The sequence below is a fragment of the Abramis brama genome, assembly GCF_963993115.1.
Source record: "Abramis brama genome assembly, chromosome: 1".
In the NCBI taxonomy this organism is placed as follows: Eukaryota; Metazoa; Chordata; class Actinopteri; order Cypriniformes; family Leuciscidae; genus Abramis; species Abramis brama.
The window spans coordinates 60349886-60363403 of record NC_139963.1 but is presented as its reverse complement, the minus strand read 5'-3'; the positions used below and the strand labels follow the sequence as shown (position 1 = coordinate 60363403).

The window sequence follows — 13518 nt, the reverse complement described above, 5'->3', positions numbered from 1 at the left end:
AACCCTGCTCTTGAGTGTTAATTTAACACTCATATTTTAACACTTTAACACTCTTCAGTCTGGAGCCAAATAAACAGAGTTCATTTAACACTGGAGTTTTTGCTGTGTAGATCCTTATTTTTGCTGTTTTTTGCTTATTTTTGCTGTTATTTTATAACCGGAGAAGCTCAAGACAAGAATAAGTTATTTTTTATCAGATTGCTTGCTTGAACTGCTTAGAAGTAAGTTACTCTTTGTACATCCATTCTCAGGGACTGCCCCGGGAATGGATAAGCTGAAGAATCATAATCTGTAACCTTTTGATATTTTGCTAAAAAGTTTTTGATTATTGTGTAACCTAGTATATTTCTCTTTTTTGTTTAAATAAACTTTTATTTTATAAAGACAAGTATTCTTTACGTCATACTTCAGCTGTACAAAGAAAGTTCAATAGCAATAGAGTATGCTCTTGTATATCTTCACCTGACCAGGACAACAAAGATCCAGGAAGCTTTCACCAGAGGATAAGCATGAAAGATCTTTTGAGTCAATGACTGTTATTGTTGAATATGGAGTCAAGGGACATACCTTAGATTTAACTGGTATAATAAACTAGCCAGTGTAGTAAACCACAATATACACAACTATCTTGAAAATATAAAACAACTTATAATGTAAATAGTTAAATAATATAAGAAATATATTACATTATATATTTCTCTGTAAATGAATGTTTATGTTGCATGAGTAAATATGTCTGCAATATATTGCATGTGAAGTACCATATCTGATCACACATCTATATATTTCTTTCTATATATATCAATACATGAAAAGCATCAATTCCTTATGTATATTCAAATATTCTGTTAAACCATTTAATATATTGATAATTCATATATAGGAAATATATTTCCGTTCCTTAAGGGCGGTGCCTGCTCTAACAGGCAACAGCAGTGAGGAGAAACACGAGAAGAACCGAAAGTAAAACTAAATTCAGCAGCTTGGGGCTTTCCTGACAAAAGCCACGTTGCATATAAATAGTTTGATTTATTAATGTTCTTTACTGTATTTGTTTTCTAAGAATCTTTATATTGAGGTTGTAAACTGTCGATATTCTGAGTGGCATTCACTAAAGATGGCAGAGGGACCTTCATCATCTACAGGTCAGAATTTCTTCACACTCACAGCAGCTGTCAACATGTCATTCTGTATTTGAACAAATAGTGCCAAAGCTAAATATATGTTTCTCTCTGATATGTTATCTGCATGTGTCTTAGATTTTTTGGGACAAGTTTGTGTTGTCAGTCAGGGACATTTTTAGAATGGCAGAGGCTATAGCTGGGGAAACGTGTTATTCATTCTAATGAGGAAATGGGGACACATATCCAAAACTTAGCTGTTTTTCAGTGAAAACATGCTGACAAACTGTTGTATGAATTTTTTTTCATTTTTTTTTTTTCACTTCAATTGAAGCATTGAAGCACCAGAACTATTTTTATGTTCACCTGCACACTGGAAGAAAAAAAAAGGCAAATGAAAATGCATATTTTTTTTCCAACTGGGGGTATGGTATCATTTCCAACCACATCTATAAACCTTGGTCTTGGTTATATTATGACAATCATCATTTGAACTTGATCACTGAACTCATTAAGACCCTTATTTCTGACGTAGATTTATGTTGTTGATTACAGCATAACTGTGATTCTGCATAAATATCCAGAATTTTAGATATAATACAAAGGATTTCTTAAAAGTTGTTTTAAAAAAAAAAAAAAAAAAAACTTTCTTTTAGGCACACACAGACGTCAAGATTCAGTCTATGCATCTCAACAATGGTGACGAGCAGAATATTCAATTAGGAAAAGTAAATTACATAGACAATTCAGATCATAATTTATTCATACCGCAATGCATGATGGGAGCCATTAATGAGTTGTGATTGGTGGCAGCCACTGCAACATGCTTTATTATTGTCACCATTGTTGAGATTCACAGGCTGATTATTGATGTCTGTGTTTCTATATAAATTCATTTGAAAGTCTTTTGATCAGAACAATGTTTATTAAATATTTTGGATTATATGAAAAATACTGATAATCATATGCTGTAGAATCACAGAGTTGCTGTAATTCACAAGTTAAACCAAACCATCTCAATAAGTTTCATTTTGTGGATCACAACATGATTATGTCAAAACATAACCAACACCATCAGATCACATTGTCTCTTTGTTCATCTGACTGTTATAATTCAATAACAGCAGACAAGCAAAATTTAAAGTAAACATATAAGGGTCAAGAGCCCAACTAAAGCAAACACCCATCACCATAATGGTAACTTAAAATTTGTGATTTTCTCCTTCAGTGATTCTGCTTGTTAACATCAGGTGTCTTCAATAATAGTCAATCATCACTCAATTAATCACTTAATTATCTCATTAACTTTAACAATCTTAAGTTGAGTTGAGTTGGAAAAAATAAAAATTTTGGTTTGACATTAAATCAAAATTCATGGTTTTAACTAAATCATAAATACAATTTGAGAAAATCTAAAAAAAGTTAATCCAAAGTATAATTTTTTTTCAGTGTGGGAGCATTGAAATATAATTATTCCTCCCGTTTCATTAACTCATCACTGTGTTTCCTTAGGGCCTCTAGAATCAATCAAAGTTTTTACATTTTACGTCTATGTATATTGTGTAGATAGTACCGGTCAACTGTCCTGTTTATGTAACACTTCAATCAGCAAAAAGGATATATAAATCAAATTTATTATGAAACAAAAGGGGGGAAAACTACAGTTTAGTCCTGTTCTGTGTCTCCCCTGTGCTTCTTGTCTTATTTATTGCATTCATTAAATTGAGCGTTAGCTTCTGGTAAGCCTGAAGCAAGTCGATCAGGGCATGCAGGAAGTATGGCAGGCAAACACATCGTCTCGAGGAACCAGGGAACCATCAAGGAACCAGGGTTACATACGTAACCTGAGACGTTCCCTTTCAAGGGAACTCGAGCTGCGTTTGAGATGCTGTGGGAACCCCATACCCACTACGCCATAATAACAAATGCTCATTCTGTGTGAAGTCCTTGCGCACACTAGAAAGCAAGTAACCTAGCCCCAGGAGTGGAGAGGTCTAAGTCATAAAATCTGACAAATGTATGTGGTGAGGACCAGCCTGCCGCATTACAAATGTCCTGAAGGGAAACTCCTGAAATTAAAGCCTTAGAGGCAGCCATACTCCTCGTAGGATGGGCCCGAACAGCCAAGGTTGAAGGCTGTCCGGCCGCTTCGTAAGCAAGTGAGACTTTATCCTGATCTGGGGTATTAAACGGTGGAGGAAAAAAGGCCTGCCGCACTATTGGGGTCTAAGTCATAAAATCTGACAAATGTATGTGGTGAGGACCAGCCAGTTTCTCTGTTGGACCGTTTCTCTGTTGGATTATCTCCTTCTACCAAGGTATACGTGGTGGCCATATCGGCTTACCACACCCCTCTGGGGGGTACTTCTCTTGGGAGAGATCCTCTTATTACTCGTTTTCTCCGTAGCACATTGAGATTGAGACCTGCACTGCACTCTAGAGCACCGGCTTGGGATTTGGACATTGTACTTGAGGGTCTGGCTTTGGCTCCCTTCGAGCCCATTGAAGAGGTTTCAGAAAAGTTCCTTACTCTATAAACTTTATTTCTTCTTGCTATTTCTTCTATAAAGAGAATTGGAGATTTGCAAGCCCTGTCGGTTGCTCCTTCATGCCTGGAATTTGCACCTGGTATGGTGAAGGCATTTCTTCACCCTAGGCCGGGTTACATTCCTAAGGTCCCTACTAATTTTGCGGGCCCAATAGTGCTGCAGGCCTTTTTTCCTCCACCGTTTAATACCCCAGATACATGGAAGTACGCATCCTTCAAGTCTATTCTGACAAACCAGTCCTAGGACTGAATCTGTGACACAATCTGTTTGAGTGTAAGCATCCTGAACTTGAGTTTCTGAACTCTGCTGTTTAAATGACGCAGATCTAGAATAGGACGCAACCCCCCATCCTTTATCGGAACAATGAAGTAACGGCTGTAAAACCCTGACTCTCTGCTGGGAGGAGAGACCCTTTCTATAGCCCCTTTTTGTAGAAGCGTCAGTACTTCCTGCTCCATTACCAGAGCCTGCCTGGGGTCCACCACTGTGGGAAGGACCCCTTGAAATCTGGGTGGACGAGAACCGAACAGAATTCTGTAACCCTTTTCTATTATATGCAGGACCCACTGAGAAATATTTGGCAGTAGTTTCCACGCTGCCAGAAATTGTACTAAGGGAACCAGTCTCTCGAGACTGGCCTCTGGATTTGGTTGAACAGTCACTTCGGTGCCCTGAAGCGGCGAACCGGCAGGGAACAACTGAGCTGACTATTCTACAACCCTCCTCGGAGGATCATATGGGGACGCTGACACCTCGGTGCCCTGAAACGGCAAACCGGCAGGGAACAACCGAAGTGGCAGCGCTGCGACTCTCCCCAGAGGGCGCAGAGGAGGAATGATTTCTCGAAACCGTCCCTCCCTGGAGGGGACCACCCTCAGAAGCCTGACAGCCTTGGCGTCAGGACTTCTTCTTAGTCCAACCTCTCTTAGTGACAACAGTCCTCAGATCTTGCCTACCCCTAACAGGCTTAGACTGCGACCGGCACCCAGGTTCCCCAGATTGTGGAGGAACCCGAGTGGCGACGCTCTGTTTCTGTTGCACTCTGTGCTGCTGTGAGGAGCTCGTAGACCGTCAAGACTGTTCAATTTTTATACTCCGCCCAGCAGTCTCGGGGACATTGAACCGGCGAGGAAGAAACCTCTGGAACGCTGCAGATTGCTTTTTTGACTCTTGAAACCTATCGATGACACAATTTATAGCGTCTGTAAGCGCACTGGGTAGTACATTAACATTAATAATTATATGTAGGGAATTTTAATAATTAATCAGGAATATGATTAATACTGTATATATATATATTGCATATTACAGTTACATTAAATTATCGAAATTGAAAATAGATCAATTGTATATATGAATAATCAATCACAACGAATTGTAATTCCTCATTTAAATATCAATAGTCTATTTCAGATCATTATATGAGATAACCTTTAATGGAATTTAATGTAATTATCAAACAGTTGTTTGTCCCGCAAACGGCCGTAAGACTAACTTATCAACTTCTCACCAAAGTTATCACTTCTTATAATTTCAGGAAGAACAGTTTCTGGCCGTTAAACTATTCTCCTGTCCTTATAAAATTTAGGTTACTGAAAAGTAACAAATCAGCTTTGTAGCTTAAGATCAAACATTTCATTGACTTTGTTATTAAGCATTTTAGACAGAAACAATCAAGCATATAATGGTTTTAATAATTTAACTAATTACTACATCGAACTAAGGAATACAAATTCTACAATTTACACGAGTATGCATATAACAATACAAACAGTAAAACCATACAAGACAGAACGGGTAACAGATGAGAGAGAGAGAGGATGAAAGAGTGAGCGAGAGAGAATGAGAATCTGCGATCCGAGAGAGATCACAGAATGGCGAAACTCACAGACAATGTAACCTTTGAGAGAGACAACAAGAAATCACATCAATCAAAACAAAAATCAATACTTGCGTATGGTTCTTTTGTATTTGCTGAGGAAAGAAAACGTGTGTGTCGTTCTTTTAGAACTGGGCTGTTCTCTCGTGGCTTCTGGGTCTCGAGGAGGCTCGCAGGAAGATTTAAAGGTTCACCGACGTGAAGTTACCAACGAAACAATTCAGAGTTCATCTCCCTCGTGGAGGGAGAGACGAGTATGAAAATAAAACTTAGTAAACAAAAGAAAAAACGAAGATGAGAACTCCCTAAAGAGCCATGTGCTCGGGTCATTCCTTAAGCGCAGCGTGCGTGTGTTTCCTTAAGAGCAGCGTGTGTGTGGAGCAGCGTGCGTGTGTTCCCTTAAGAAAGAGGAGCTGAGCCGCGGGAATTTCAACAGAGTTCTTTCTTTGAGTTGAAGTTGCCGGCTACATTCGCTTCACTGAACGTAGGGAGAGTCCGAGATTTTTCTTTGTCTTGTTAGACACGCCCACTTGAATGAGTCATGAGGAGATGCGATTTGAGCCGTTCGGCTTCCAGAAATATGAAAAGTGTAAAACAATGTACATTACTGCATTCTGCTATCGGAATTCGACTCTTTGCGAGAATTTCAAAGATATCACACACGTCATATGAAGATTATAGGAGTACTAAGTTACATAAGATATGTATATTACAAGCATTTTAAAGTTCGTTTCTTCAAACAAACGTCATACACGAAGTGAATATAAACTGGGAAACACACAGGAGTATATGAAATATGACATGCTTATATTCTAAGTTTAATGTTCAAAGTTCGTGTATGTGTGTGCGTTAATGTGTGTGTCGGAATGTCTCTTGCAGAGGAACTGGATGAGCTGCTGAAGCTTGGTGGTCAAACTTTATGACCTGCAGTGAGATCGGGTTACGGGATGCGATTCCACTGGGAGAAACATTCTTCAAAAATACATTTCAGAGCCAAACACTAGAAGATCATAACTATATGATCAAAACAAAACTAACCAAACATGCATGCATACAGGAAGGTCAGATACAAGTCTGAGTTACATACAAAGGACGTTTGTGTGTGTGTGTGTGTGTGTGTTTGGGCTGTCTAAAGAAAGTTTCGCTATCTCTCTCTGGCTGAGAGAAAGGGGGTTTGGAATTCCTTGAAACTTTGCAAAGCTAGGGGAGGTGGTGTCGTGTTGTTCTGGTTATCCTCCAAGGTGCAATAAAGTGTCGCGAAAGACCATTTGTTGCAGACTAGCTGGAGCCAACACAAATGATTTGCATTCGGGGGTTCAGAGTGTGAAAGCAAGAAGGAATGTGCATTTGTGTTCAGATTCCACGAGCCATGATTCATTAATTCAGGACCAAATGAAATTAATGATCTGCTCATCCGCTACACGTCGCTGAAAAAAGCGGGGCATCCAGAAGAACAGACCTATCTCTGTCTTTTATATCTGATAAATTAAGCCATAAATGATGCTCCGTGGCCACCAGGGCTGCCATAGAACGGCCCACAGATTTGGCCGTCTCCTTGGTGGCCCAGAGAGATAGATCTGTTGCGTGACGCAATTCTCGAATTGTGTTAGCGCTAACTTCCTCACAATCGTCCATGTCCCTCAGCAGGTCAGCCTGGTATGCTTGAAGTATGGACATAGTGTGTAAGCATGCCTGACCTGCTACCGAATACGCTTTACCCACCAGCGAAGATGTAGACTTTAAAGGCTTGGTGGGTAACATCGGGGCTTTCAATGATGACGCTGACTCGGGGGAGAGATAGCTTGCAAGCGTCTCTTCCGCCTGAGGCATTGTCATATAACCATGATGTGATATTCCCAAAACACTACTATAGTTAGATGTCTGCAGGTTATATACTCTGAAAGATGCCAGTTTATTCCACGATCTAGACACGAGATTGGGAAAAAACGGGAGTCCCCGACGAGGAGGTCGTGATCTAGATGGTAAAAATCGTTCATCTTGTAAACTCTTTTTTGTATCACTATCACATTCATTGGTTGGCCAGTCAATATTTAATTTAGCTACAGCACGGGAAAGAACCTCCATAAGCTCCTCATCACCAGAGGTATGAGCTGGCGAAGACTCATAATCCCCTGTATCAATACTTACGACATCCAGTTCTTCAGAAATGAAAGCTTTAGCATAAGTTCTGCTGGGAAGACTCAATTGTTACGTCACTTTACCTTCTCATCTAGCCAATCATATTCTAATACTCGTGGTATAAAAGATTGGTATTTACACACATTTGAGTTCGCAGATGCTGACACTTCCATTCACCTCCATCCTCCCCACCACCTCCAAGACGGATCCTTCCCTCCATTCTCCCCACCACCACCACCAGGATGGTCCCTTCCCATACCTCACAGGGGGTCGGCTGCGTCCCTGCCTTCATCTTCAGGCAGGATATGCAGAGTCCGAACCCTCGGATTGTGAGCTACGGACAGGGCCTATGCCAAAGAACTTTATTGCTTGCTGGGCTGTTAATAAATGTATAATTGTTACAGTATATATTCTCCCGAGTCTTTCTGGTAGAACTGGATAGCCGCAGCATTGGTGCCTCAACCTGGGGAGGAGAAACCGCAGAGCGGGCTCCTTCCTGGGCAGAGGCACTGGATCCAGCAGGTAAGGGCTGAGATAGGGCGGGGCCCGTCTCAAACCCCGCTGCCAGATCCATCTGCGAACCCCAAGATGTGAGCCGCCGCTGTGCCTCGGCAGCAGCGGGACCCGCACCTCGGGGAACGTGAACCAAACCATCCTACTCAAAGAACGCCCGGCTGGAGCGGAGCATCCTCATGGACAGCTTCTCACAATGCTCACAGTCAGCCCCCTCGAGGATTGACCGGGCATGCTCCACTCCCATACAAGCAACACAAAGCTGATGTGTGTCCCCACCTGTGATGTAACGTGGGCAGGGAACAACACAACGCTTGAAATCTGCTTGCTCACCATGATATATATATATATATATATATATATATATATATATATATATTGCAACTTGACAGACAACAATAAATGTGACAAGGACAGGGGTGCTTTATAGTTTCCTGGTCGATGACGTCACCCGCTAATGACGTCTCGTCTTTCCATTGGACTGATTATACACGTGCTTCACAACGCAATCACGCAGGGCATTTCCACAGCGTCTCAAACGCAGCTCAAGTTCCCTTGAAAGGGAACTTAGACATTTTTGTTCTTTTCTTACTCTTGAATGTCATATTCCATGTTTTTATTTCAGAGATGTCAGACATCAGCTCTCGTCCAGATGATCCAGTGATCCGGATCCTTCTGATGGGCAGAATGAGGTCTGGGAAAAGCTCTTCAGGAAACACTATACTGGGAAAAACAAGGTTTAAAGAGCATGAGTCTGAAGTCTGTGAGGGTAAAACACAGATCGGAGAGAAGCAGGTGTGTGTGATTGATTGTCCAGATCTACTGGATCCAGATCTGAATAAAGAGAAGCTGGAGAAGATGAAGGATCAGCTGGTCTCTCGATGTTCAGAAGGTCTCAGTGCAGTTCTGCTCACCGTTCCTCTAGAGGAACCTGTGGAAAATGAGGAAGAGATCCTGGATTTTATTAAACATTCATTTGGTCCTGAAGTTCAGAAGTACATCATGATACTGTTCACACATGGAGATGAACAGGGCAATAATCAGACCATTGATGAACATCTAAAACTGAAAGATTGTGAGGATCTCCAGCGACTGGTGAAAGAATGTAGAGACAGATTTTACTGTTTCAATATCAAGACTAAATCAGACAGTCAGATACAAGGACTACTGCAGAAGATTGAAGGAATGATGGCAGAGAACAGAGGGAAATTTATCATGGCAAATTTGAAGAGGAGTCACAGTATGATAAATATTGTCAATTGTAAGTTGTCTTGTTGTTTGTTTGTTTTTTGTAAATGACTTTATACAAACAAATGGCAGTTCAGTAAGTTTAAGTCACTAGCATGTCACACTGATTTCCAGTGAAGAATCCATAGAGATTTATTTGATATTTGTGTTGTAGTTTCAGGAGAGTCTCCAGCAGAAGATCCTGTGAGGAAAGATTAGATCAGGCTGAATCTGCTGGGAAAACAGGATCTGGAATAAGTGCAACTGGAAACAGCATCATCATCATCATCATCATCATCATCATTATCAGTGTCAAACCTGTTTGAATCCTCCATCAGTGAATACCCTAAACTCACATTTACATTTACTGTTTGAAGAGAAAAACATTAACTGTATATTTTCTGAGTATTGAGAATCACAAACTCTTTCATGACCAACAAAGACAAAAACACAGCTATAAAGTAAAAACTATAAAAATAAAAATAAAATGCAGTGACATACTATTAATCCAATATCAGATTTGGTTTATCTTTTTATATGAGCATCTACTTCTCTTTTTTTTTCCATGTCTTTTAGTTTCATGTTCTGTGGCTCAAGTAAAATATGAATATTTTTAATGTGTTTTTAAAAGTCACACCAGCCACAAACCTGGAAAAGTTTCTTGCTTAAAGGGGCATTCCACCCATTTGAACATTGTTTTTTATTTAAAGTGGGTCATATATGTAGTAGAAATGTAAAATAAATTTTGAATTTGGTGCCTTCGTGACCGAGGAAAGACAAAAAATAACTTCAGGACGCATTTGTATGAAAGACAACAACTCCCACAATGCACCACATTGCACAGCTTCGCAAGCCACTCCCACTAATCCAGAAAGCGAAATCACTCTTCCGTCTACAAGGCTAGCTACCACCAGAGCTTGAAATTCATTTCACATTCACACAAAATGTCTAGTTAGTTGGCGAACTCATTAGTGCATTACTCCTCGTTTGTATTTCTTTCGAAAAGATGAATTATTGCATGGTACCTGGATGTTCAGTCAGAACATATGCGGTGCGAAACTAGGATAGTTCACAACACAAACGTCCGTGTCCTCGTCTGATTCAGAGATTTCGTCCAGGAGAAATTGTCATCGTTGAAATTCTTTGCCGCAGACGGACTCTATCTCTGTGTTCGTAGCGGTTCGTAGTTGCATAGTGAGATCACCGGCGCCCCCAGTCCGCCCTAACTCGAGCCAGTCCGGGCTCCTCGTCCGCGGCAGGCAGGTCTTCTGCCTCGGCTGCTCTTCGCTATAATGCGGCTTGTAAAGGTAGCCACAAACACCTGATTCAAGCATCAGACTTCCGAAATCCTCTTCTTCTATATCATATTGAGCACTCTCCTCCGCTATTGTCATTACTTTACATCTGTCTCCACAGCGTCTGTTAGCTTAGCTTCAAACAAGATGGAGGATATTGCTTTCAGTTTCAGAGAGTAAAGTCCCACCCACTGATCTGTAATAGGTCTGTAGCGTGAGCGGGTCCCGCCCCCTGGGAAAAATGAGGAACTAGTGCTTGTAGTCTCAACAGAAATCCCCCCTCTTACACTTCCTCCTACAATGACGTCAAATGACGATTTTTGCGTCATTGTAGGAGGAAGTGAAAAAGGTAAATAGTGGATTTCTCTCGTCTCAGGGGAAAATGAGAGAATGTTGCACGACCATTCAATAGTATGACTGGTTTTCTAACAATGGACCTCTTAATGCAAATGGGTGGAGTGTCCCTTTAAAAATGTGATAAACCCAGCTAAAAACAAAACAAATACAGATCACCCATGACAGGTGACACAATATTTCCTTGTTCCTTGTGTGTGCTGGGTGGCATTTTTTTTTAGTTCTGTGACCTAGTTTTAAGTTTGTTTTCTTGGTTATTCATTGTTTGATTAGTCTGTACTCATGTTGCTCACTCATGTTACTAACCTTTCATTTCACATTCAGGTTAGTGCAGGAACATTTTAGTTTTAAAGGGGTGGTATAATGCCCCTTTTCACAAGATGTAAAATAAGTCTCTGATGTCCCCAGAGTGTATATGTGAAGTTTAAGCTCAAAATACCCCACAGATATTTTTATATAGCATGTTAAATTGTCACTTTTTGAGGGTGAGCAAAAACACACCGTTTTTGTGTATGTCCCTTTAAATGCAAATGCTAAAACTATAGATCAACAGGTGAGAGAGTCATTCATTCATAAAAACGGGTTTACAAAAATGGAGCAAGCCGTAAGTATTTGTGATGATTATCAGGGCCAGTATATGGAAAAGCTGAGAAAGACACAAAAGTTGTGTTTGCATTGAAGTCTTCATGTTTACTTTTGTACATGTATCCAGATTTCTCTACCGTGAACGAGATTATAATGTTATTCCCTGATGCTGATATACAGACAAAACGTTAAATCTGAGGTAGTAGACATATATTTCTCTTGGTTGTTTAGTTTCCTTAACTTCACATTGCGGCTGCGCATGAAAACATGATATTAGAGTTTTAAAATCAAACATTTTAAAAGAGAACAATACATCACGGTTGTTTAAACCAATGAGCTGTGTTGTCAACAAGTCGTTTCCCATCATGCTTTTGCTCAGTGCAGTCGGTGGAGAGAAACTGCAGAATCCGACTCGACCACCTCACACTCCCAAGAGTTTTTTGATAAACGTCAGCATGACATCAGAGCAAGGCGGACCGTACTCAGACACATTTATAACCGTCATCTCGCGGTGATCACCGGTGATTGGTTCTGCGCAGATTTTGCTCATCTCAAACAAGCCTATTCTGTGCAACTTCTCCAGAGCGGCTGCACGAGCCTTGATGACGACATAGCAGTTCCACGATTGGCTGGATTCACAGCATGACAATGATCACGTGTATTTCGTGTTTATTTGAACACCTTCAGTTCCACTAATGCTCACAAATCTGTATTTTTATTTTTCATGTAGTTGTGATGTTATATTGTGTCATGTTTATCAAAATAAAACTGATATAAACCGTATAGGCCTACCTACTTCATTCAGGCTTATGTTGAACTTTATTCATGTACAAACAGATGCTGTATTAAGCAGTAGACCTACATAAAGAATTGAATGGAAACATCTGTGTATTTGACAATTAATGCATTTATTTCACTTCAGCTGTGGTAAAATATGCAAACACAACACAAGCGTCACTACGGGAAGCAGAAAGTGTCAGACTTCACGTCTCTGTTTTCAGCTTCTCCCACCTGCACACTGCCACTCTCACACTCTCACTCTCGTTTGAATAGAGATTTGGCACCATCTGCTGGCCACTCAACAAACAACAACATCAAAACTGAGAAACTTCATGCAGTAAAACAATCATGCCAATAATGGACACTGAAATGTATCAACAGCTCATTTGTTCTCAGTATGTCAGACATGTCCAAAAGAAGCAGTTCTCAGTTCAATGAACTGTTGGAGTAACTGGAGTAACATATACTCCGGGATATTGGTTTATTTCAAGTTGGAGTGACCGTCAGGCACATTCAAAAGAGAGCAACTTTAGTAACTTGTGGATCAGCACTAACTCAAGACGCAAAGTCTTTTGAACGATTCATTGGTTTGATCAGTTCAGTTGACCAAATTCGTTCAGGAACCGGACATCACTAAAGGCATTCTCACAATGTGAAGGATCCTTAGAAGGCAGCCTTCGTTTTGCATCCATCGTTCAGCTCAATAGCAAATTTCCCAGTGTAAAATTAACACTGCTCAGTGTTCATATGAGTCCAGACACAGGCTGTGTTTGACATCGCCCCCTCCCAGATAGCAACATTGTTTCAGCTCAGACCCGGCCCACATCTGGCACATGTGGAAAGATGATCTGGCCCACATGCAGCGTGGAAGGATGACACTTGGGCGGACCCCTCCTGTTTGCCAGATCTGGGCCACAAGCAGGCCATAGCAATGCCACGTGTCAGCCAAGAGCAAAGAAATAAACCAGAACTGGACCTTATCTGAGCCACAAAGTCTGTGTATATTAAATATGGAGTCATCTCAGTCTTAATAAGCCTGTTAACAAGCAGAATCACTGAAGGAAAGAAGAGAACCG

At 40.7% G+C, this 13518-nt stretch overlaps 1 protein-coding gene across 1 annotated transcript; it reads left to right on the top strand.

Annotated features, from left to right (window-relative positions):
• The first annotated feature begins 949 nt into the window (after positions 1 to 949).
• LOC311092110 (uncharacterized protein) lies at positions 950 to 12445 on the top strand. The gene is made up of 3 exons (XM_084128440.1): positions 950 to 1145; positions 8827 to 9462; positions 9604 to 12445. The coding sequence occupies exons 1-3, from the start codon at positions 1118 to 1120 to the stop codon at positions 9645 to 9647; spliced, it is 708 nt and encodes a 235-aa protein (XP_083984566.1). The 5' UTR covers positions 950 to 1117; the 3' UTR covers positions 9648 to 12445.
• The last annotated feature ends 1073 nt before the right edge of the window (positions 12446 to 13518 follow it).